Here is a 23,648-nt window from a genome sequence, read left to right on the forward strand (position 1 = left end):
CACCCTCCCCCACGGATGGCCAGAGCCAGCAGAGTGGGCCACGCCTGTGTCCAGTTGGAGTTCAGGTCCAATTTTGGAACAAACGCCCCCCCCCCCAAAAGGCAAGGAGAGGAGAAAGTGGAAATTCGGAACCAGGCGTTTAAATAATTCCATAATGCAAGTCTCTACCAATTCCTTGTGATGTCTCCTCATGCCCAGAGGCCCTTTTTAATTTTTAAAAATAACTATATATATATATATATATATATTTATATATATATTTGTATATATTATCCTGCAATTCTAGTTCAGATTCTCCTGCCGCGTCAGACAGTTCCGGAAGGAGCAGCAAAGCAGCCACCGCTGGGCCTCTACGGACAGTCCACGGTCGCCGCCGGAGGCCCCCTCAGGCAGCACCTTCTCACTCGCCTCACTGGTCAGGGCGATCCATGGCTTCGCCGTAAGTGATTATCCTTTTGGGATCTGCAAGAGAGGAACACAGACCTGGATTGAGCCGCAAGTTAAGAGAGCCGACTGCAGCAAAGACGGGAGAAGAGCTGCAGCCTCCAAGCTGGCTTCGCACAGAGCTACCATGGCGGGCGCTGCACATTTCCCCCTCTTGGGCTTCCCTCACAGCACAAAGAACCACCAGGGCTCAGCCAGCAGCACCCTTCCCTGGCTTGCCCATAAAGGGAACCCAAAACCCCTTTGGCTCATCCCAGCTTCTCGTAGACAGGGCTGGTCTTGAGGACAGCTCAGAAGCTGTGGCTTGTACCAATGGCTGTGGCTCATCTCCAGGTGGGAGAGGAAGTGACGAGACCCAGGTTTTCTGATTTGGAAACCATATATATATATATTATATATTATATAATATATTATATATATTATATAAAAGGTATACAAAAGGAGGGGAAATAGGAATATCAACAACGAATCTAAAAGAAACCAGAAAAAAAGAAAGCAAATCAAACAGATTACAATGCCATGCTATGAACACATGAAGCTGCCTTCTACTGAATCAGACCCTTGGTCCATCAAAGTCAGTATTGTCTACTCAGACTGGCAGCAGCTCTCCAGGGTCTCAGGCAGGGGTCTTTCATATCACCTGCTTGCCTGGTCCCTTTAACTGAAGTTGCCGGGGATCGAACCCGGGACCTTCAGCATGCCAAGCAGAGGCTCTACCACTGAGCCATGGCCCCTCCCAACAGTCTTACGGCCGGAGTGACTGGCCAATGTAAAGAGGGAAGTTTTAACATTACTAATCTTACAGCCAGATGCTAATCGTCTTATTAAAAATATACATCTAAGCTATTATTCTACTGCGATTATTATTGTTTTTATTATTGAACCTCAATGTGCTTAATTATAATAATTAAACCTCAATATACTGATAAAAGTTTCCATTTTTCATGGAACTGTTCATAGTTCTTGATGCTGTTTGCTATAATAGTAACTTTAGCCATGATTGCATATTCCATTAGTTTTTCCTTCCATTCTTCTGCATCTGGGAGGAGTGCCTGTTTGTGATTTGGAAACTGATCTGGCCGCCAGTTTGTTGTCTGGTTGCATTCATGATGCTGCTCATTTACCCCCACAGTCTTGGAGGACTGGCGTGCCAACATGAGCTCCCCTACAGCAGGCTGTGATCAGCATGCCAGGCCATGCCCCAAGGCAGGCAGATCACCTGGAGCTGGGCCTTCCCCTGCTCTTCCTCTCCTTGGGGAAGAGGTGCACTGCTCCTCTTTCCCCATCTCTTTCGGCAGAGGGTGCAAAAACATCGTTTTTTTATTCTGGCACACATTCACCCGTCGAGGGTGGCGGTTCTATTTCCTGTCAGGCCACTGTTCGGTGTTACGAACTTTGCTGTTTTAGAAGCAGTTATTGGCTGGACTGGGGAGAGATGGGTCTGAATCTCTGCTCAGTCATGAAAAGCTTGCTGGAGGACATAGAGCTACATCACCCAGCCTAATCACAGCAGCGTTGCAAGAATCAAATAAAGTGATATCCCCTTGTGCACATACACTAAACTCAACTACTCATTATTGGTTGAGATCAGGCGGGAAGGTACTGAAGGTGGTCCTTGCCAACTCTGAGTTGGCAGGGACCACCAGGGTCATCTAGTCCAACCCCCTGCACAATGCAGGAAATTCACAACTACATCCCCCCTCCTTCACCCCCCCAGTGACCCATACTCCATGCCCAGATGGCCAAGAAAAGTTGAAGTTCCTTACCTTGCTTTTGCAAATTACAAAGAGATTCCATTTCTGTGGAAGAAAAAATGGGGAAAACGTAAATATTTACCCAGCACACCCAGGAAAACCTGAGCAGATTTCAAGTCTGAGCACTGACTTTTTAAACCAAGCAATGAGATCCATTTCCCAAGGGCCTGTGCCCTCAAAGAGACCCTGCAGTGTAATACAGGGACTGCGAAGCCAGGAGTCAGCTTCTCATCGGACAAAAGTCATACGTGAGTTTCCTAAATGCTGCACATAAAGACACAGTGCTTTGTCTTCAGGTGCCAAGTATTAAAGTTACAGATCCATAAGAAAAGAGGAGAGGGGACTGTGGGGGGGAAGATACCCAAATTCTGCAAGATTCATCATTAAGTATTTCCATATCAATATCCTGCTCTTGCTAATGATACCTGACCTTTTATATGTCCCATCAGTCCCCATGAGGGGCATGAAGCGCCAAGAGAAGGGGGCCAAAGGGGAAAATCTGCCCTGTGGACTCACAAGCATTGCCCAGCAGTCTCGTGAATCTCTCTTCAACTATTTGATAATCGTGACAGGTTTGGAACTTCTTTCACAAAGACAAGCACAGAGACCCAGGATGTCAGATTCTGACGCCAAGTTCCACCCTTGCAAATAGGTGCAGAGCGACACAGGCAAGAGGCAATGGAACATTTCTACTTGGATAAAGCCACCACCAAAGAGTAAGGGGGGAAAGTGCATCCAGTACCCATGCTCACAGATAAGAATTTTGTGGGGCAGCACAATCCCCGGAGATTAAGCACTGAAAGCCCAGAGACAAAAAGAAAAAGAAGAGTTGGTTTTTATATGCCGACTTTCCCTACCACTTAAGGGAGACTCAAACTGGCTTACAATCACCTTCCCTTCTCCTCCCCACAACAAACACCCTGTGAGGCAGGTGGGGCTGAGAGAACTGTGACTAGCCCAAGGTCATCCAACTGGCTTTGTGTGTAGGAGTGGGGAGACCAATCCGGTTCACCAGATTAGCGTCTGCCGCTCATGTGGAGGAGTGGGGAATTAAAACCAGTTCTCCAGATTAGAATCCACTGCTCCAAACCACCGCTCTTAACCACTACACCACACTGGCTCCAATTCTTCAAAGAAGTCCAATTCTTCACAGAAGTCACAAGCCCATACAAAAAGCCCCCCTACCTTGACTGTAGCCAAATAAATACATCAGCAATGGCTGTGCTACCGAGACAGAGGGCTCTCTCCTGGCATACCTGGAAGCAAACACCTTGGGAAAAGGCAGATAAGCCTAGATGGGGATAACGGGCCAAGGCTCTGGGCATATACCTTCAAAGCACCCCTCTCTCCCGACCTCAGCGCTGTGACATGCCAAGGAATCAGCTCCAAGCCTGTGCTCAGAGGTGACAGAGGCGTCTGCAAAGCACTGAATTCACAACTTGTCTCTTCCTCCTGACCTAGTTGGCCACTGAAGCACAGCAGTGCCAAGCCGGGCCACTCGTTCCATTTCCCAGGCTGCTCCCCTGCCACTTGACATCAAAGCAGTCATCGAGCAAAGAGGTAGGGATCCAGCGGCAGCACTGGCACCGTGAAAGGTCCCCTTCGGCACCCCGGCCATGGAAATCAACCCCCTCCAGCCAAAACCTGCTCACAGAATTGGAAGGGACCACCAGTGTCATCTAGTCAAACCCTTTGCACAATGCAGGGAATTCACAACTACCTCCCCCACACATACCCAGTGACCCCTACTCCATGCCCAGAAGATGGCCAAGATGCCCTCCCTCTCATCATCTGCCCAAGGTCATAGAATCAGCAGATGGCCATCTAGCCTCTTCTTTAAAACCTCCAGGGAAGGAGAGCTTACCACCTCCCAAGGAAGCCTGATCCACGGAGGAACTGCTCTGTTAGTTACTCCTCTGTTACTCCTGGTGGCCACCAACTCCTGTCACCTTGAGGCTGGAAACCATCTGAACATGCCCTAGTCTAGTGATTTTCAAGCTGCATTCCAGTGAGGCTTACTCAAGGATTCTCAACAAAGGCATCAGTCATGGTGCACAGGTTTTTCTGAATGAGTTTGGCTGCCCCTCCTGAGCTTCCTCCACAATGCAGTCTTGGGGTGGGAGGGGTTTTGCCATGCACAATCTTCCGGGGCAAGGAGGATTCTGTGGGAGCTGAATGCATGCCGTAGAATGGGCCCAGAATCTAACATGGAGTTCCTCAGCAGACAGGTGGATGGGCAAGGCTTCACTAAAAGTGACAGGTTTGGAAATCACTGCCCGGGATCGAATGCCAATGCCTCAGTCCCAAATGCTATGTCTCCTCACACACATGGACCATGACAGAAGGAAACACTGCAAGGAAGCATCCGCTGATGTGCTACGCTATGCTGACCTTTGTAGCTGAAGCGGCCTTTGGAGGGAGGCTCCAAAACTGAATGTCTGGGAGGGAGTTAGAAATATTGAGCTTTGGAGGAGAAATGCAAGATTCGTGATTTTCCAGTTAAGACCCTGGCTCTCAAGTATGCCAGATATCACACTTACAATAAAACACACAAAGAGGTTTTTTTTTGGGGGGGGGGGGGGACTGAAGCGAAGGCCTTTTGGCTGAAGACAAACTGAGGCAGACGTCAACTTCCCTTCGAGACAGCTAACTAACTGTGAGTCATGACCAAAGTACCATGAAAACAGACTACAAGCAAGAAAACCATGGGAGAAGCAGACAATCTCCCCCACCCCAGTAACTTGTAATGCCACCACAAACAGAGATTTCTCTCTATTCAGTACCACTAAGGTCAGAGGGCTGCAATCAGAAAACTCACTTGGGGAAGTCATCCAACATTTCACAGAAGTGGCCTTATACCACGGCCACTCCAGCCAGCGGCTTTCTGGCATCTCGACACCCCTATGACTCAAGATCTTCTAACTAGAGATGCTGAGAATTGAACCTAGTGCCTTCTGCACGTAAATCAAGTCCTCAATCACCGAACTAAGGATCTTCCCTTCCCTGTGCACCTCTGCGGCATCTACCCATTGTAATTTAACAGTTGAATCGGTGTTTGTTTTGTCCACATTACCGGGATGTGGGGGCGGGGGGAGAGAGACAGCAGGAAACAGACATTGGTAGCAAAGGGTTTGCCTAGCCTTAAGAGTGAAAACCTATTGGAGGATAATGTTTTAAAGTGGCCAGGCGTAAGGAAACAAAGGCATTACCTTGAGTGTGATATAGAACAGCGGCCCTCAGGTCAAAATCACCCCAGCTCTCTTTCCTTTCTAGGCCTCTCTGGTACCTCTGTTCTTTGGTGGAGGCTAACAAACCGTTCGTAGGGGAGGCAAGCTGATTCTCTACATGATAGTCCTTGGAGAGAAAGATAAATGCCCCTGGACTGCTAAGTTCGGCTGGGTGCAGACCACTTGATTGATGGGACTCCAACAAAAAACCACCCCCCTCGCCAGCGGTCCCAAGCTTTACGAAGCCACCAATGAGTTGCGGACTAGTCCGTTTGTCCAGCTCGTAAGCCTTGGGGAACGCAGGTTGATCGGGTCCCAAGGGAGCGGCGTCAGCAACCTGCGAAGCCAAAGCAGTCGGGCACTCCCCTTGAAATGTCACCTCCTCAGATCGACTGTCTGCCAATTTCCTAGCCGCGGTCTCAGGACCCGCATTGGGCTCATTTATAAATGATAAACCCCACTGGTTCTGGAAGATGTCACCAAGGCTCTGTTGGTTTGCCTGGAACAACGGTTCCGCTGGTGCGGCATTGAGGAAAACGGCTTGCATATTTGAAGGGTGGATAAAAAGACTCGACTTCTTCTGCTCCGCAGCCGAGGACATACCCACATCCTGGGATACTAACTCGGAAGAGGCCAGCAAAACGGTGCCAGCGGCAGGCGCGAGCAGCGGCTGGCTCCCTGTAGAACACACATTGCGATCAGCCCCTGCTAAAAGCGGACCGTTGGAAAAGCTAGCAGAAGTAACCGATTTCATCGCAGACATGGGGACTTGGGAAAGGCGACCAGAGGGCTGGACTTCGGCAGCAGATGACGAACACAAGGAGGAAGAGGAGGATGACGAAGATGATGACGACAAAGATGGGGCTTGCGCAGCCTTGTTGAGGTTCTCTTTTACTTTGCTTGCATAACTGATCTTAGGAACAATTTTTGCGCTGCTATTGTCCACTGGGAAAACTGGCGGCGGTTTAAAGAGGGTCCAAGAGTCCTCTTTGGAGGCAGCGGCTGACACAGGTTTCCCCTTGGGCCGCTCCTCAAACTTTTTGCCAGGGACCCCAACCTTGGCGTCCGAGTTCTTCCGCTGTACATCCCCGACACCCAGCTTCCCACGGCCGACCCCCATGGCCCCCGTCTCACACTTCCAGGCAAGTTTCATGCCCTCAACTCTGCTCCCCTTCATTTCGGCGCAGTCAGATCTGAAACCGTCTGACTCCTGCTTTAAGGCTGAGGCGGCAACCGCAGGCTCCGGGAGCATTTTCTCCTGCGCCAAATTCAGGTTCTCGCAGCCCTTGGCACTGTTGCGCCTCCCTTTCCGCTTCTTGGGGGTGGTGTAACCGCTTTCCGACCCGCTCCCATCATTGTCCAACCCTTTGCTGACGTAACCGTTGGTGATATAGCTACAGCTGCTTGTGATGACACCATTGGGAACGGAGACCCCCTCCGGCTTTTCAGGGGGCTGGTTCTCTCTCTGTTTGCTTTCATAACATTTCTCATTCCTTCTGTCCATACCTCCTTTGGGAATGAAATTTTTGGTTTTGAGCCCAGCTTTTCCAAAGGTGCCACCCTTCACAGACTGTCTGAGCGTGAGGCTAGGATCTCCGGGTTGCTGGCTGCCGTTGGGAACCCTGCAGATAAGGCTGGCTGTTTCCATGGAGTTCAGACTCTTTACAGACACTTCTCTTTCCCCGACATTCCCATTGAACTCGCTGTGGCCTGTAAAAAACAACAACACACAATACGATGAGTCTCCACAGAGGACCTATAAGTCCTAAAGCAGCAAGAACCACGTCTCAGTTCCGCACACAAAACTGCCAGAGGGTGGCTGGGTTTTTATTTCATTTAAATATACAAAGTATTTCCCTTATCTGCCCAAACTATTTCATTTTGGAAATCCTTAGAACAATCCAGAAAGACAGGTCAGCGCTTATTTCCCCCGTATTAAGAAGGGAGGCAGAAATGTGGTTCTGAGCCTTTTTTGTGAACAAGGATGGTGAACACTGGCCCCCTGAGATGGCCAGACAGTTTAACGCCTCTGCACTTGAGAATCTTCCAGTTTGCCCCAGTCTTGCTTAAGACACAGAGTTAGTTCCTGGCAGAGCCAGCATTTGAACCCAAGACACACTCCATGATACCTCCGAAGAACTTTCCCACTTTACAGCCTTCCTACAGAAAGTATAGGTTTCTGGGGAATTTCCAAGATGGAAAATATTTTATTCAGTAAGCTAAATTGAACTCTTGCCCAATTAGCCAGGACCTGTCAGTGCCCGTATTTTGTTTGATCCTCAAGTAAGAGGCAACTCTATCCAACACATTCCACGTTTCAACACATTAACCATAAATGCTCAAAGTCTGACATACACAAACACTACAATTGGAAGTCTAAAGGAGACAGTAAAAGAAAACGTACAGGTTTAAGGATGACACCTGAGGCATTTCCAGCTCTTGCTCTCCAGTGAGAAAAATGTGGAAAATATAGCAAACTAGCTTGTCAAGGAGAGCCAAAGCGTTCTCCCCAATATTCAGCTTACCATCACCCGGAAATTATTTTGCATAAAGAAGCCCCACCCATCACCTATCTAATCAGGTATAATCCAGACACAGGTTTGGTGTCTCCACAACAACAGGCCCAACAGGAAAGGCACCAAAACTGCCATTTACCGGAAGTAAGAGTAAAAAGATAAAGATCCCCTGTGCAAGCGCCGGGTCATTCCTGACCCATGGGGTGACGTCACTTCCCAACGTTTACTAGGCAGACTTTGTTTACGGGGTGGTTTGCCAGTGCCTTCCCCAGTCATCTTCCCTTTACCCCCAGCAAGCTGGGTACTCGTTTTACAGACCTCGGAAGGATGGAAGGCTGAGTCAACCTTGAGTCGGCTACCTGAAACCAACTTCTGCCGGGATCGAACTCAGGTCGTGAGCAGAGCTTGGACTGCAGTACTGCAGCTTACCGCTCTGCGCCACGGGCTCTTCAGAAGTAAGAGACCCCTTGCTAAAAGCCGGCGGCAGCAATCTCTTCATGCAAGTTGCCAGCACTTCAGAGTCCACTGTAAAAACTCCTTTCAAGCCAAGCAGGATCTTTGCCCAAGATAGAATCACCATGTGATTCAATAACATTCCAATACACACTCTGTTTAGCAAACTGGGTTAAATAAACGGAATACCCCCATTTCTGAATACCGCTTCACTCAACAGAAGAGCCAGCGTGCCTCAGGAGGGCAGCAGAGGAAGACACCTGCTTGTTGAACATTGCAAAATATGCATAGGGAACAAAGTTCCAATAGAAAGCACAAGAGCACTGTAAGGGATGGAAGTAAAGAAGAATTAGTTTTTATATGCCAACTTTTTCTACCACTTAAGGAAGAATCAAACTGGCTTACAACAGACACCCTGTGAGGCAGGTGGGGCTCAGAGAGCTGTGACTAGCCCAAGGTAACCCAGCTGGCTTCATGTGGAGGAGTGGGGAAACAAGTCCAGTTCACCAGATTAGCATCCGCAGCTCATGTGGAGGAGTTGGGAATCAAACCCGGTTCTCCAGATCAGAGTCCACCACTCCAAACCACCGCTCTTAACCACTACACCCCGCTGGCTCTCAGACCACTTCTGAACCTAAAGAAAACCACCAGGGAGACAGGGCTATCAGCAAACACTAATGGACTGTATCAGTATAGCATAGCCCAGTGTAGCATAGTCCTGTAGCACCACACCATCAAATCCAAGTGAACGATCCTCACAAAATGAACCTGGTCAACTAAACTTAGAAGTCCTGGTGTTCAGTAGAGGGGGGAGACTATATTTGGGGTTGTTTCTTAAATTGTTTCTGTTATTTTCACAATTTTTGCCATCATGTTTGCAAAAACATGTCTCCACATGAAGGCTGCAAAACTTTACCCTTAACAGATCAAAGGCCAGATTTCCAAGGATACCAAGGGACGTATGCCTTTAGGAGTATGCAAAGCTCATCAGGTTCTATGGCAAGTGACAGATAATAGCCAAAACAGTACTTTCGGTTCATTTGAGGGAAGAATTCTTTAAAATGCTTCTAATTATAAATGCTATGCCCCTTATGCAGTTGTAGCCATTTCCCAGCGGTTGCCAAAAGCTAGTTTGCAAAGCCCTCCATGCAAAAAGGGGGGGTGTTAAAAAAACTAAGACAGCAGCACTGTCATCCTCCATCTTTCAAACCAACATAATGTCAGAAACAGTACTATTACATTCCAAGAATAAACCCACTAGTAGGATTCCCCCCTCCCCAAAAGGCACAGGAGCCTTGATACACAATGACTCAGATATGCTTAATACACAGACCCCAGAGACTAATGGGTTTCTTTTGGAGCAGGCTTTGTAGGTAATAGAGAGCCAGCGTGGTGTAGTGGTTAAGAGCGGTGGTTTGGAGTGGTGGACTCTAATCTGGAGAACCGGGTTTGATTCCCCACTCCTCCATCCACATGAGCAGAGGAGGCTAATCTAGTGAACTGGGTTGGTTTCCCCACTCCTCCGCATGAATCCAGCTGGGTGACCTTGGGCTAGTCACAGCTCTCTTGGAACTCTCTCAGCCCCACCTGCCTCACAGGGTGTCACTTGTGGGGAGGGGAAGGTGATTGTAGGCCGGTTTGATTCTTCCTTAAGCGGTAGAGAAAGTCGGCACATAAAAACCAACTCTTCTTACTTTAGCTGTTTCTAAACTTTCTAACTTCCAGGAATGTTCTTAGTAAGGAGCCCCTGTGCAGCTGCCGCACAACGCCAGCGCACTGCAGAGGATCCTGTGGCATGTTCTATGGCACTGTTGGATCTCAAAGGCACTGACAGCACAGCCTTGAATACTCCCAATATTCCCTTTAGCTGCACATTGTATGGTAATTTCAGCAGTAGGCGGGCAAGCTTCCCCAGCATGCCTGATCTTCTCACTCCAGGCGAGAAGCCTCGAAATGCCCACTTGTCTACTTCCAACGCCTTCTGGTTAATACAAAATAAGGAGTCAGGTTTAAACTCAGGAACAAAGTTCTCCAATCTAAGGTGCACCAAAGCCAGCAGTGACAATGTGGAAAGTCAGAACATGCCAATCCAACAAAAAGTCCCCATTGCCCAAAAAGTTGTCAAGAATACCAAGTCTTCATTTTGACAAATGCTGGTACAACAGCATCAAGGGTTTCTGTGTCTAATTACGAAGTAGGCAAAAGAGATCTCTTGTTGGATTGTCCTTATGTTGGTAGGGGAGAATGTAAACTTTCAAATGTTATCAAACAGAGCAGAAGTTCTGCAAGTGTGTTAGTGTCTCTGTGGGTCCCAACTTGCCTAAACATCCTACCAAAATATCAACAAGCCCCAGTTTCACAAACATGAGGGTTCTTAAGAAGGAGGAGGTCTGGAAAGGGGGAAAAACACAGAACATCTGCTTCAAAACGTCACCTCCAGGGAAGGAGAGCTCACCACCTCCCAAGGAAGCCTGTTCCATTGAGGAACCACACTGTTAGAAAATTCTTCCTAATGTTTAGACGGAAACTCTTTTGATTTAATTTCAACCCGCTGGTTCTGGTCCAACCTTCAGGGGCAACAAAAACAGCACGGCACCATCCTCTATATGACAGCCCTTCAAGTACTTGAACTGTTGTCCATTCCAATATTGACTGTATATATTATATCGCTCTTAACATTGTCGCCTGTTTAATTCCATTTTCTGTGCTGCTTATAAAATGTCTGATGCTTTAAAAAAAAACTTCACCTTTCTTCCAATTTTATCCCAGACCTTTCCATCTCAGTTCCCAGCATAAACTATCACAATGGAAACAGGGAACTGGATTATTCCCCCCCCCTCAATTTGTCTCTGACTTCCTGGGCTTTATTAAAAGAAGTGCAGATGCACACTTAATTATAAGAGGCCTCAAAGTAACCGTTTTCTCACCTTCATCTCCTTCTCTGGAGGTTTTTAAGATGAGGATGGATGGCCATCTGTCAGCAATGCTGATTCTATAATCTTAGGCAGATGATGAGAAGGAGGGCATCTTGGCCCTCTTCTGGGCATGGAGTGGGGGTCACTGGGGATGTAGGGGGGAGGTGGTTGTGGGTTTCCTGCCTGGTGTAGGGGGTTGGACTAGATGACCTTGGTGGTCCCAACTCTATGATTCTATTCTATGATTTCAATATCAATGGCTTATCCAGAGAAAAGGATCTTGCTATTTTACAATTCATGGTCCAGAATGTTCTTTTCTACGCTTTGTTTGGTATCTCACTTTTTTGGAGTTATTCCGTTTCTCAAAACCGCCTGCCAGTGAGGAAGAAGCGGGCAAGCATCATCCATTTTTGTTTGTTTGTTAATTATGGCCAGATGTCTGGGCCACCCAAGATCCAAAGGCAGTGCTACGACCTTTTGCAAATATCTTCGTCATAATGATCTGAATGGGAAAATGTTCCATATTTTAATAAATGAAGACTTTTTAAAAGTCTCAAAATGGAAATTAATTCAGTGTTTTAAATTATTCACTATGCCTATGCAGGAAAGCTGTGGACAGCAGCAGCCTCTCGGAAACACACCAATATTTTTATGGAACTGTTACACACACAGGATGCTGGCCTACATCTCATCAGAACACTGGCCCACTTAGCCCAATAATGCCTCCACACCAAAGCAACGGCTCTCCAAGGCCTCAGACTCTTCCAGCCCATTTACCTGAGATAACACTAGAACGTGGGGTCATCTGCTGAAGCTGGAGGGTGAGAGATTCAAAACTGATAAAAGGAAGTATTTCTTCACACATAGTTAAATTGTGGAACTCCCTGCCAACTTGGAAGGCTTTAAGAGGGGAGTGGACATGTTCATGGAGGAGAGGGGTGTTCATGGAGGAGAGGGGGTATTCATGGCTACCAGTCAAAATGGCTACTAGTCGTGAGGCATACCTATTATCTCCAGGATCAGAGGAGCATGCCTAATATATTAGGTGCTGTGGAACACAGGCAGGACAATGCTCCTGCAGTCGCCTTGTTTGTAGGCTTCCTAGAGGCACCTGGTTGGCCATTGTGTGAACAGACTGCTGGACTTGATGGGCTTTGGTCTGATCCAGCATGAGCTTTCTTTTGTACTTATGTTATGTTCTTATCCTTCCAACTGGCATTACCGAGGACTGACTTTAGGACCTTCACCACAAAACGCATCTGATCATCTCACATACCTACACCAGTTCTGAAAAAGCCCAGAATAAAGCATGGTCCAGAAAGTTCTTTTTTTAATCCTTTATTTGGTATTTTACTATTTCCAAAGGAGTTATTCCATTTAGGAAAACTGCTTGCCAGTGAGGAATTGGGGCCGTCCCCCCAATGTCTGCAACAGAAACATAGGCTAAACCACAGTCCCACTAGATAGGCTGATCTCAGAAGCCAAAGATGGCATTAGTCACCTGCTGACTTTCTTAGGGAGGCTTACTTTTAGGGTGACTCTGGATCAAGGCACATTTATAGCTTTAAAAAAGAGCTGAGGAGAAAGCTTTCCTAGAACACTCTGCCTGCAAAATCAGATGCAAAAGGAAAAGGGGCGAGGGGGTTGGACAAACACAAATCAGCAAAATCAAATCCCAAAATCACTGCCATATTCCCACCTCAGACATGGAGAAAAACATTTTGCATACAGCTACGAAGCACAGCACCTGCCTTCCCGCTTGCCTCAGGTGTTCTGACCCCACTGCACAATTGCTGCAAAATGCTGGGAACGCCTTACAACACAGACTGCCCCTTCTTACACCACCCTTTCCAGCACTATTCCTAAAGGCCCTGCCCCACAGATAGCCCCTAGGTTTCTGGAAATTTGCGTTATGCTGCTAATACCACACACAGGTCTTGGTTGTTTCACGTATGGGAGGGAAGTTAAACAATAAAACTCCACGGCGCTTGGAGGTGCCCCACATTATGCCTACCTTTGCCCCCCACCTTTAATGCCATGTTCTGCATTCGATCGCTGGTTTTTATGTTTGTTTGTTGAGGGGATAAAAGGGCTTGGCTTTGGGGGCCAAACCCTGAAACTCCACAGAAACTAGGCGGGGCCCCACATTATTCCTACCTTCCCCCCCCTTAATGCCACATTATGTGTTGATTTTTGTTATTGTTAAGCAATAAAACACTACACTTGGAGGTGCACACATTATGCCTACCTTTGCCCCCCCCCCTTAATGCCACATGATATGTTGATTTTTGTTTGTGTGTTGAGGGGGTAAAAGGGCTGGGCTTTGGAGGCCAAACCATAAAACTCCACAGAAGCAGGTGTGTGTGTGTGTGTGCCCCACAGTAATCCTACCTTTGCCCCTCCCCTTAGTGCCACATGATGCGTTTTATTGTTTAAGTGTCTTTGGGGGTTACCACATCTTGTATTCCCAGCGATGTTTTAAGAGTTTGAAAATGTTATAAAAACAACAACAACATCGCTTTAAAAGGGTTTATGGATACCACGGCTTATAATGGTTGGAAGACGTCTTCACAGCTAAAGGGGCCAAGCAAAGTGCGAACAGTATTTTTCATAACGTTTTCAAACTCTTAATACATTGGTGGGAATACATAGAAAGTGCGAACGGTGTTTTTCATAACGTTTTCAAACTCTTAATACATCGGTGGGAATCCATAGAAAGTGCGAACGGTGTTTTTCATAACGTTTTCAAACTCTTAATAAATTGGTGGGAATACACAGAAAGTGCGAAGGTATTTTTCATAACGTTTTCAAACTCTTAATACATTGGTGGGAATCCATAGAAAGTGCGAGCAGTGTTTTTCATAACATTTTCAAAGTTAATACATCGGTGGGAATACAAGTGCGGTAACCCCCTTTGTTTGGGGGGGGCAGCAGTGCTGTTTAAAAAGGGTCCGGCTGATTTTACTAAAGTAGTGAGTTATAGAAACAGGTTTTGTATATTCTTTATATTATTGTTAATAATGATATCTTTAAAACTGCTTATAGATACTTCTTCGGAAGTCCGGTGATGGGTCACTTTTTATGGTGGGTGGAGGGGCAAAGGGGTTCTTTGAACTTTATATTTTAAAAAAACTTTTTAGATTGTATTAATGTAGATTATTTCATTGATACTCTTTTGTATTTTCTTTTCTTATTGTTTTATTGTTTGTTTTATTGTATGTTATATTTTATATATATATATGTTTTTGTTATGTTTTATATATATATATGTTTGTATATGTGTGTGTATATGTGTGTGTATATGTATATATATTTGTATGTGTGTGTGTATATATGTATATATATATATGTTTGCATGTGTGTGTTTATGTGTGTGTGTGTGTGTATATCTATATATATATATATATATATATGTATGTATATATGTGTGTGTGTGTGTGTGTGTGTGTATATATATAGATAGATATACATAGATATAGAAATATATAAATAAATAAAAAAGGGCCCGGCTTGTTAAGACTCTTCTCATATTTTATTTTATTTCAAACTTTCGGCTTAATGCAGAAGCCACCTCAAGAGCCAGACGGCGAAGAGGTGGGGTACCCTAAGCAAATAAGGAACCGAGCCAGGTTTGGGGTGGGGGGGGAGAGAGAGAGGAGAAGGGGCCCCCTCTCCCCCTCAGGCGCGACCCCAAGAGCCGCCTCCGCCCGCCCTGCTGGGAGGGCCTCCGTCCCCTTGGGAGGAAGGGCCTTTCCTCGGGTAGCCCCACACTCCCCCCCCCCATGTCGGCCTGCAGCCTGGCCGAAAGCCCCTCCTCAGCCGCCTCTTCCCCTCTCCCTCCGCCTGAGGGGAAAAGGGGGGTCCCCGGCTGGGCCCGGCCGGAGGAGCCGCCTCAGCCGCCAGGCCAGGCCCGGCCGCCTCGCCTCCCGCCCAACATGGCGGCGGCGGCAGGAGGAGGAGGAGGAGGAAGCGGCCCCGGAGAATGTTCCAGCGGCGCCGGGAAGGACGCGGCCCGGCCCGGCGGAGGGAGACAGGGAGGGGAGGCCAGGTCAGGCCGGCCTAGGCCGCTCCCGCCGCCCCACGACACGGCCGGGCGGGAGCCGCGCGGAGCCGCCGCCGCCCCCCCCCCTCAGCCCCAGCCGCCACGTTATTCCGGCTCCACGCCCTGCCCCCCCACCCCGCTCCCACGGCCCCGTTGCGGGAGGAGGGCCGGCGGGCGGGTGCGAGGCCTCGTCCCCGGGTCGCCCATTTTCCGGGCCTCTCCCGGACGGCCCCCCCACCTCCTCGGAGGAAGGGGAGCGCCCGCCGCCGCCCCCCCCACCCCCGCGCAGGGGGCCCCGACCCGCCCCCCCCCCGGCTTCGCCCCGCACCTGTTTTCTTCCTGGGCGCTTCCTGCTGCGGGAGGCCGCCGCCGCCTCCTCCTCCCGCCGCCGCCGCCGCCGTGGCGGGCTTGGGCTCATGTCTCAGGGCCGGCTTGTGCGGCGGGGCCTTGCCCTCGGCCGCGTACTGGTGGTGGTTGTGGTTGTAGTAGTAGAAGGACTGGTGGTGCGCCGGCGGGTGGTGGTGATGGTGGTGGTGGTAGTGGTGATGGTGGGGCGGCGGCGGCTGCTGGGGCGGCTGGGGCGGCGGCGGCGGGCCGGGCTGCTCCTCCATTGAGCGGCGGCGGGGCCTCCTGCGGGCTGCGGCTCCTCTCCGCCCAGCCCAGCCGGCCCTCCTCTCCTCCCCTCCTGCTCCTCCTCGCCGCCCGATCCGCGTGCGGAGGCGCGCTTCGCCGTCCTCGCCTCTGCGCGGCCGGCCGGAGTGGGGCGGACTGGCAGGCCGGCTCCAGCCGTCCGGGGGCTTCCGGCCCGGCTCGCCCCGCCCCTGCTCGCGCGCCGCCCGGGCGGGCTGGCTGGGCCCGGCCGAGGCGACGTCAGCACTTCCCCGGATGAGGCGGAGGCGGCGGCGGCGCCTCCGCACGCTCCTCCTCCCCGGGGCCGGGGGGCTGCCCGCCTCTCCCCCAAGCCCGGGATGCACGCTCCGCGCCTCCGCCCGCATGAGATCCGGGGGGCTCGTTTCTTTTTTTGCACTTTTTTTTTCCTGCTAATTTTTTTTAATTTTTATATTATTGAGACAGCAAGGTAGACTTCCCCTGACTGTGGAAGATCCACTGATTTAGCAATTGGTAACAATCTCTTTTCCTTTCTGGAAATGTATTGAAATGTATTAGGACAGCAAGCTTGCGCCTGGGCAGGATATCTCTGTGCGTGTATGCCTGTGTGCTAAGGAATTGGGGCAAGAGTCATGGAGGGTTACAGTAAACCATAACAAAACATAACAAATACAATAGCGACACGCACAAAAAAATAATACAAAAGAGTGTCCGTTATAATTATACAACGTTACGAAGTTCGACGAGGCGAAAATACCCTTGGGACCCTCCACCCGCCTTAAAAAGTGACCCATTGCCCAACTTCCGCAGAAGTGCCTAAACAGTTTTGAAAGTTGTTAATAATAATAATAATGAAATAAATGAACTTGTTTCTATAACTCACTAACTAAAATAGTAAAATCCATTTTTTGCCAGTTTATCCCAATAGGTGATGGCCTTTGCCCAAGTGTTTTAAAATTCTTCCATGTCTTTTCCATGTAGGAAATCTGTTAAATTTTTTAAAAAACAAAAGTGTCCTTCCCTCCCCCCACCAAGTCTGCTTTTTATTTTTTTTGCGGCGGAAGGTTGCGTGCAACCCGGATTCCCACGAAGGCCCTCCGACACGGGATGCCAGCGCGGCGGGGCAGCCGGATCAGCTCGGGAAAGAAGGCAGTTAAAGGAAAGACGTGATCGAATCTATGAAACCATGCCTGGTTTGGAGGGAGTGGACAGGGAGAAGCTTTTCTCCCTCTCCCATCATACTAGGACGCGGGTTCATCTGCTGAAGCTGCAGGGGGAGAGATTCAAAACTGATAAAAGGAAGTGTTTTTTTCACACAACGCATAGTTAAACTGTGGAACTCCCTGCCCCAGGATGTGTGGGATGGCTGCCAACTTGGGAGGCTTTAAGAGGGGAGTGGACATGTTCATGGAGGAGAGGAGTATTCATGGCTAACAGTAAAAATGGATACTAGTCAGGATGCATACCTATTCTCTCCAGGATCAGAGCAGCATGCTGTGGAATACAGGCAGGATGGTGCTGCTGCAGTCCTCTTGTTTGTGGGCTTCCTAGAGGCACCTGGTTGGCCACTGTGGACAGACTGCTGGACTTGATGGGCCTTGGTCTGATCCAGCATGGCTTTTCTTATGTTCTTAGGTCGAGGGGCCATGCTGCCTAGGGCGGGGTGGGTGGCGGGGTAGGTGTGTGTGCTGGCCCAGGGTCTTTGAAGAAGAATCCAGGTGTGCGTGCAGGCCAATGCATCCCTATGCCACCCACCTGGCAGTTCTTCTACCCATGGCCTCCTATTTGTAGGAATTAATTATATTCTATTCCTGTGCTAAAGGGATATAGACCCACACTTAGGTGAGTCTTTCATGCACCTGGGGGCAGCTCCCCATTTTGGTCACAGCGCAGGTGCAAATGCAAAGGGATTTGAAGCAGCGTGGAGCTTCTCGAGTCCCCGTTCTTTCCCCTCACGCTGTGTGCCATTCCTGTTTCTAGGGGATTTTTGCCTTACCCATCCCCATCAGCACTTTTATTTAAAAAAATTTAAGTCACAACTGACCTATGGTGAGACGTTCAAGGCAAGAAGTGGTTTGTCATTGTTTGCCTCCACGTCACACCCCTGGTATTCCTTGGAGGGCTCCCATCCAAATACTTGCCAGGGTCAGGGCTGAGAGTGTGTGACTGGCCCAAGGACACCCAGCAAGTTTCCATGGCAGAGTGGGGATTCCAACCTGAGTCTCCCAGATCCTAGTCTGACACCTTAACCACTGATTTAAAAGCCTGCTGCAGTTGGATGGTGTAGCGCCAGATGTGGGCGGAGCAATACAGAAATATACACCTTCCCTTCCTCGCCCACTTTGGGATGAACTTTTAAGAAAGGTCATACCAAAGTAGGTCATAGTGGAAAAACCCAGAAGGTAGATGCCTGGGCAACAATATTAGAAGGCAAATCACTTCTGGGTCTTTGATTATTGGGAATATACAGAGGAAGGCCTCAAATCATATGGATTAGCTCAAGGAGAACATTCATCTTTTGGATGTGAATTTTTCATCTATTTAAAGGTAAAGGTGCAAGCACTGAGTCATTACTGACCCATGAGGTGACGTCACATCCCAATGTTTACTAGGCAGGCTATGTTTATGGGGTGGTTTGCCATTGCCTTCCCCAGTCATCAGCACTTTACCCTCAGCAAGCGGGGTCCTCATTTTACCGAGCTCGGAAGGATGGAAGGCTGAGTCAACCTTGAGCCTGCTGCCTGAAACCGACTTCTGTTGGGATCGAACTCAAATCGTGAGCTGAGCTTTTGACTGCAGTACTGCAGCTTACCACTCTGTGCCATGGGGCTCCTTTTTAGATCTCTGGGGCTCATCTATTTAGATCCTCCATAATGCTTTTTACTATGAGACCATGTCCTGTATGGATTAATAACCCTAAATATTGAAAGTCCTGTGTGGTCCACTTGGAACGCCAATGGGTTGATAGGAATATCTCCAGTCGGCATTTCCATTGTTTTCTCCCAATTTGTTTCCAGATTTAATAAGATCCTTTCATTTAGGGACTGTGTAATTCAGATCTTCCAAAAACAATGTGTTATCTGCGTACAATGGTGATTTTACTTCTGTTTCTTCCGTCTTTATTTCCTTAATGTTTTTATCCTGGCCTGCTGCACCAGCGCATGGTTGAAGAGCATGGTTAAATAATAAGGGGACAGAGGCAGTCCCGCTTAGTCCCCCTGCTAATTGTAAAACACTGCACATGTTACAGATTAGTGCAGGGATCCCTAAGCCAGTGGGTGCCATGGTGCCTGGTAACACCTTTTCTGGCACCTGTCAAGTGTTTTTAGGAATTGGGTGGGGCCAGTGAGGGCTGGCTTAACCAGCAGCCTGCTGTGGTAGGGAAGGCAGGTAGTCTTTTCCTGGAAAATGTGGTATGCAGGGAGCCTCGGATATAGTGGAGACCACATCCCTTCATCCCTTGAAGACTTCCTCAGAGAAGACCCGATCCCAAGCTGAGGCTGGGCCAGGGCAGGTCCTGACAAAACTACACCCTTCTTCAGAGATACATTTACTTCCTTCCAGAACCACTGGACCAACCTAATTTGATTCTGTAAGACAAACTAATACCAGGGACCCCCTTCCCAGATGGGTGCTGTCTGCTCTGACTCTATCTTGACTAAATTCACTTTGGTGGCCGTTTTAGGAGCTAGCAATTCCATGCTTTGGAGAAGGTGAGGTCAAGGTTGTCTTCAGGCTACGCTAATAAGTGGCCAAAACTTTGGCCAGGAGAGGGATTAATTTATGGGACCTCTGCATGCCTATGAATTGCCGCGGGGGGGGGGGGGCCTTGCAAAGCCTATATCTATCCTAGGATCACGATTGTTGTTAGTCTGTCACTAGCAGTAGAAAAGAGCAAGAGTCCAGTAGCCCCTTAAAGACTAACAAAATTTCTGGCAGGGTATGAGCTTTCCATCTTTATTCCCTGAATGTTATCTGAAGAAGTGAGCTGTGGCTCATGAAAGTTCATACCCTGCCAGAAATTTTGTTAGTCTTTAAGGGGCTACTGGACTCTTGCTCTTTTCTATATCTATCCTAGATCTACCCCCCTAGATCTATCAATGTAATTTCATCAGCAAGGGCAAGTCTTCCTGAGTACAAAATCTAATTACTATCAAGCAACCAGGCGGGCTTGATTGCTTTTACTGACCTCGCCTGAATGTCTCCTCCCAGCCTCAGGCGAAGTGTCCACCCTGCCAGCCCTATTGTCCCCTCTGCCTAGATGCAATCACCTTTTGTTACCTTTCTGGGAAGCCTCCTTTGCAACTCAATCAAAGTCAGGAAAGCCACAGATTCTTATCCTGGAACCACCCTGGGTTCCTGGGCTTTACAATTACTTCTTTGATATTCTGTCCTGCTGGCCCCAATAAGGATGGCTGTTCTGCCAGCCAAAAGTGTGCAGTCTCACCTTTTCTCTGGCTCAGAGACTTCCAGCTCTGCTTTTCTTTTTTCTCAGACCTTGAGAAGTTTTATTGCCACACTACAGCATCTCTCTCCTACACTGAATCTCTGAATTATCTACACAGGTGTGTCACTGGCAACCAAGATCAAGATAATTCATGCCATCATAGTCCCTATTACTATGTATGGGTGTGAAAGCTGGACAATGAAGAAAGCTGCTAGGAAGAAAGTAGATTCCTTTGAAATGTGGTGTTGGAGGAGAGTGTTACAGATGTTGTGGACTGCCAAAAAAAATAATAATCAGTGGATTAGAGATCAAATCAAGCCTGAACTGACCCTAGAAGCTAAAATGACTAAACTGAGGCTGTCATACTTTGGTCACATTTTGAGAAGACAAGAATTATTGGAAAAGACAGTCACGCTAGGAAAAGTTGAAGGCAGCAGGAAAAGAGGAAGACCCAAGAAGAGATGGATGGACTCTATAAAGGAAGCCACGGCCCTCAGTCTGCAAGACCTGAGCAAGGCTGTCAAAGATAGGACATTTTGGAGGACATTTATTCATAGGGTTGCCATGAGTCGGGAGCGACTTGGCGGCACTGAACAAACACACACACTCCTTCTGTGTTGCTCCTTTTTTCATAAAAACTCCCCTTTCACCTTTTTAAAATCTCTCTCTCACGTCTCCTTTTGGCCATTCCCTGGTACAAAAGTTCCACTCAGTCAGAGGTTTGGCTCTCTGTTCCTTTCTCTCCTCTCGTGTAATTCTTCATGTGCACATCTCTCCGAACAACAGTTTCACTGTTCTTATGCTTAAATATCTTTTCAATCCCTGTACCCCTATATTTTCCTGAGTAAATTCTAAACCTTTGCTGTGGAAAAGATCTGGTTGTTTTGTGGTTACTGGTAGCCTATTAGAGGCACTTTGAGCTTTTTTGCCCCCTATCCAGGTAAAGATCCCTAAATCACATGTTCTGGTCCCCCTAATTGGTGAGTGTGTCAGTTTGCCAAGCTAGCCAGGCTGTGGAAGCGGGAAGAGGTTTCCCCCTGACACTGAGCTTAATTCCCCCAAACTGGTTCTGGGCAGGTGTCCTGAACCCAAGTTAGAGAGTCCACACGTGTCTAAGAATACATGTGAAAGGGAGCACACTTAACAACAGAGCAGAGGTCAAGCCCCAATATGGTGGGACGTATGAAGAAGAAGAGTTGGTTTTTATACGCCAACTTTCTCTACAACTTAAGGAAGAATTAAACTGGCTTACAATCACTTTCCCTCCCCCTCCCCACAACAGACACCCTGTGAGGTAGGTGGGGCTGAGAGAGTGTGACTAGCCCAAGATCACTCAGCTGGCTTCATGTGGAGGAGCAGGGAAACAAATCCAGTTCACCAGATTAGCCTCCGCTGCTCGTATGGAGGAGTGGGGAATCAAACCCGGTTCTCCAGATGAGAATCCACTGCTCCAAACCATCGCTCTTAACCACTACACCATGCTGGCTCTCTCTAAGCAGTTTAACCACTGCACCACGCTGGCTACCTGTAAGCAGTTTGGCCCCTTCTTCAGACCGTCCTGTCCCAACCCAAAGTCATCCACACATCTTGGGCTAGACTGCTCCAATTGCCTCCTGGAACTGAACTAAACCAACCATGGCATCTAAGTGATGAGAGACATCAGTGATTTTATCCACAAAATGCATTGCAAAAGAGGCACAGCGACACTATACAGTTTCCTCCTCTGCATCCTTGGGGGCATGGGATAAAAGTCCCCTTCCAACCCAGAAAACGGCAATGCACAGACACAAAGGTGGCAGAGAAATGAGCTCACCACCATCACCGCCACACAGTAGGCACAGTAAAGTGTTCTTGCCTGCGTTTAGTTGCATTCACTTCAACTTTTCCTGCTCTTGGAGTAGGGTTGCCAACCTCCAGATGGTACCTGGAGATCTCCTGCTGTTACAGTTGATCTTCAGATGTGCAAGATCAGTTCCCCTGGAGAAAATGGCTGTTTTGGAGGGTGGACTCTGGCATTATACCCTGCTGAGGTCCCTCCCTCCTCCAAACCTCACCCCCCCAGGCTCCACCCCCCAAAAAAGGTAAAGGTAAAGGTCCCCTGTGCAAGCACCGGGTCATTCCTGACCCATGGGGTGACGTCACATCCCGACGTTTCCAAGGCAGACTTTGTTTACGGGGTGGTTTCCCAGTGCCTTCCCCAGTCATCTTCCCTTTACCCCCAGCAACCGACCTCAGAAGGATGGAAGGCTGAGTCAACCTTGAGCCCGCTACCTGAAACCGACTTCTGTCGGGATTGAACTCAGGTCGTGAGCAGAGCTTTTGACTGCAGTACTGCAGATTAACACTCTGTGCCACGGGCTCCTTCCATCCCCCCCCCAACCTCCAGGTATTTCCCAACCCAGAGCTGGCAACCCTAGCTTGGGGTCAAACCGTCTGTCCAACCATTTCATCACCTCTTTAGTAAATCAAGATAGATCACAACGGGTAGCCATGTTTGTCTGCACCAGTAGAAAAGAGCAAGAGTCCAGTAGCACCTTAAAGACTAACAAAACTTATGGTGGGGTATGAGCTTTTGTGAGTCACAGCTCTGAAGAAGTGAGCTGTGATTCACAAAAGTAAATCAAGACGCATGCTAGGCTTCTCGGGAGGGTAGAGGAGCAGTCGGGGCCACTGCTGGAGATCTCCGCATTCCACAGGGTGACCAGGGCTGCAAACTGGGTAACATCGAGGTGGTGAGACAGGAGGTTCTAGAATTGCCACTAACCAGTATATGTAACTTGTCCCTAAAATCAGCCTCTGCTTTGAAGGACTGGAAAGTAGCAAATGTCACACCAATAAAAAAGATCCAGGAAAATTGCAGGCCAGTGAGCGTAACATCTGTCCCAGGTAAATTAGAAGAAACTGTTAATAATCACCGATTTATTAAGCACAAAGAAAAACAAAAGTCTGTGAAGGGGAAATCAACATAGTTTCTGGAAAGGGAAGTCCTTCCTTCGCAGTGGAAGGGAGCGAGCAGCTGGGACCCACAAGGATTGGTGTTGGGTCTGGGGCTATTTGGCTTGTTCGTAAATAATCAGGAATTGGGGTGTGGGGGTAACGTGGTGGCCAAGTTTGCAACTGATACCAAATTATTCCAGATGGTGAACATCAAAGCCCACTGTGAAGAGCTCCAGGAAGATTGGGTGACTGAACAACCATATGGCAAATGAAGTTCATCATTGATAAGTGTAAAATGATGCAC

The 23,648-nt window shown here is 48.5% G+C and overlaps 1 protein-coding gene across 1 annotated transcript; it reads right to left on the minus strand.

The window, feature by feature from the left end:
- Nucleotides 1-383: 383 nt before the first annotated feature.
- Nucleotides 384-15,962, minus strand: NUFIP2 (nuclear FMR1 interacting protein 2). The gene is made up of 4 exons (XM_056865156.1): nucleotides 15,680-15,962; nucleotides 5,408-7,135; nucleotides 2,211-2,243; nucleotides 384-462 (listed from the first exon to the last, which is right to left on the minus strand). The coding sequence occupies exons 1-4, from the start codon at nucleotides 15,960-15,962 to the stop codon at nucleotides 410-412; spliced, it is 2,097 nt and encodes a 698-aa protein (XP_056721134.1). The 3' UTR covers nucleotides 384-409.
- Nucleotides 15,963-23,648: the final 7,686 nt, after the last annotated feature.

This window comes from Euleptes europaea, chromosome 19 (assembly GCF_029931775.1).
Source record: "Euleptes europaea isolate rEulEur1 chromosome 19, rEulEur1.hap1, whole genome shotgun sequence".
Classification (NCBI taxonomy): domain Eukaryota; kingdom Metazoa; phylum Chordata; class Lepidosauria; order Squamata; family Sphaerodactylidae; genus Euleptes; species Euleptes europaea.

What these genes read in the sequence shown, in the direction of transcription:
- NUFIP2 (XM_056865156.1), bottom strand. Translation starts at nt 15,962, where the DNA reads ATGGAGGAGCAGCCCGGCCCGCCGCCGCCGCCCCAGCCGCCCCAGCAG. An exon ending in AGCGCCCAGGAAGAAAACAG is followed by an intron (nt 7,136 to 15,679) that starts GTGCGGGGCGAA and finishes TGTTTTTTACAG; the next exon opens with GCCACAGCGAGTTCAATGGG. An exon ending in TTGTAATTTGCAAAAGCAAG is followed by an intron (nt 463 to 2,210) that starts GTAAGGAACTTC and finishes CCTCTCTTGCAG; the next exon opens with ATCCCAAAAGGATAATCACT.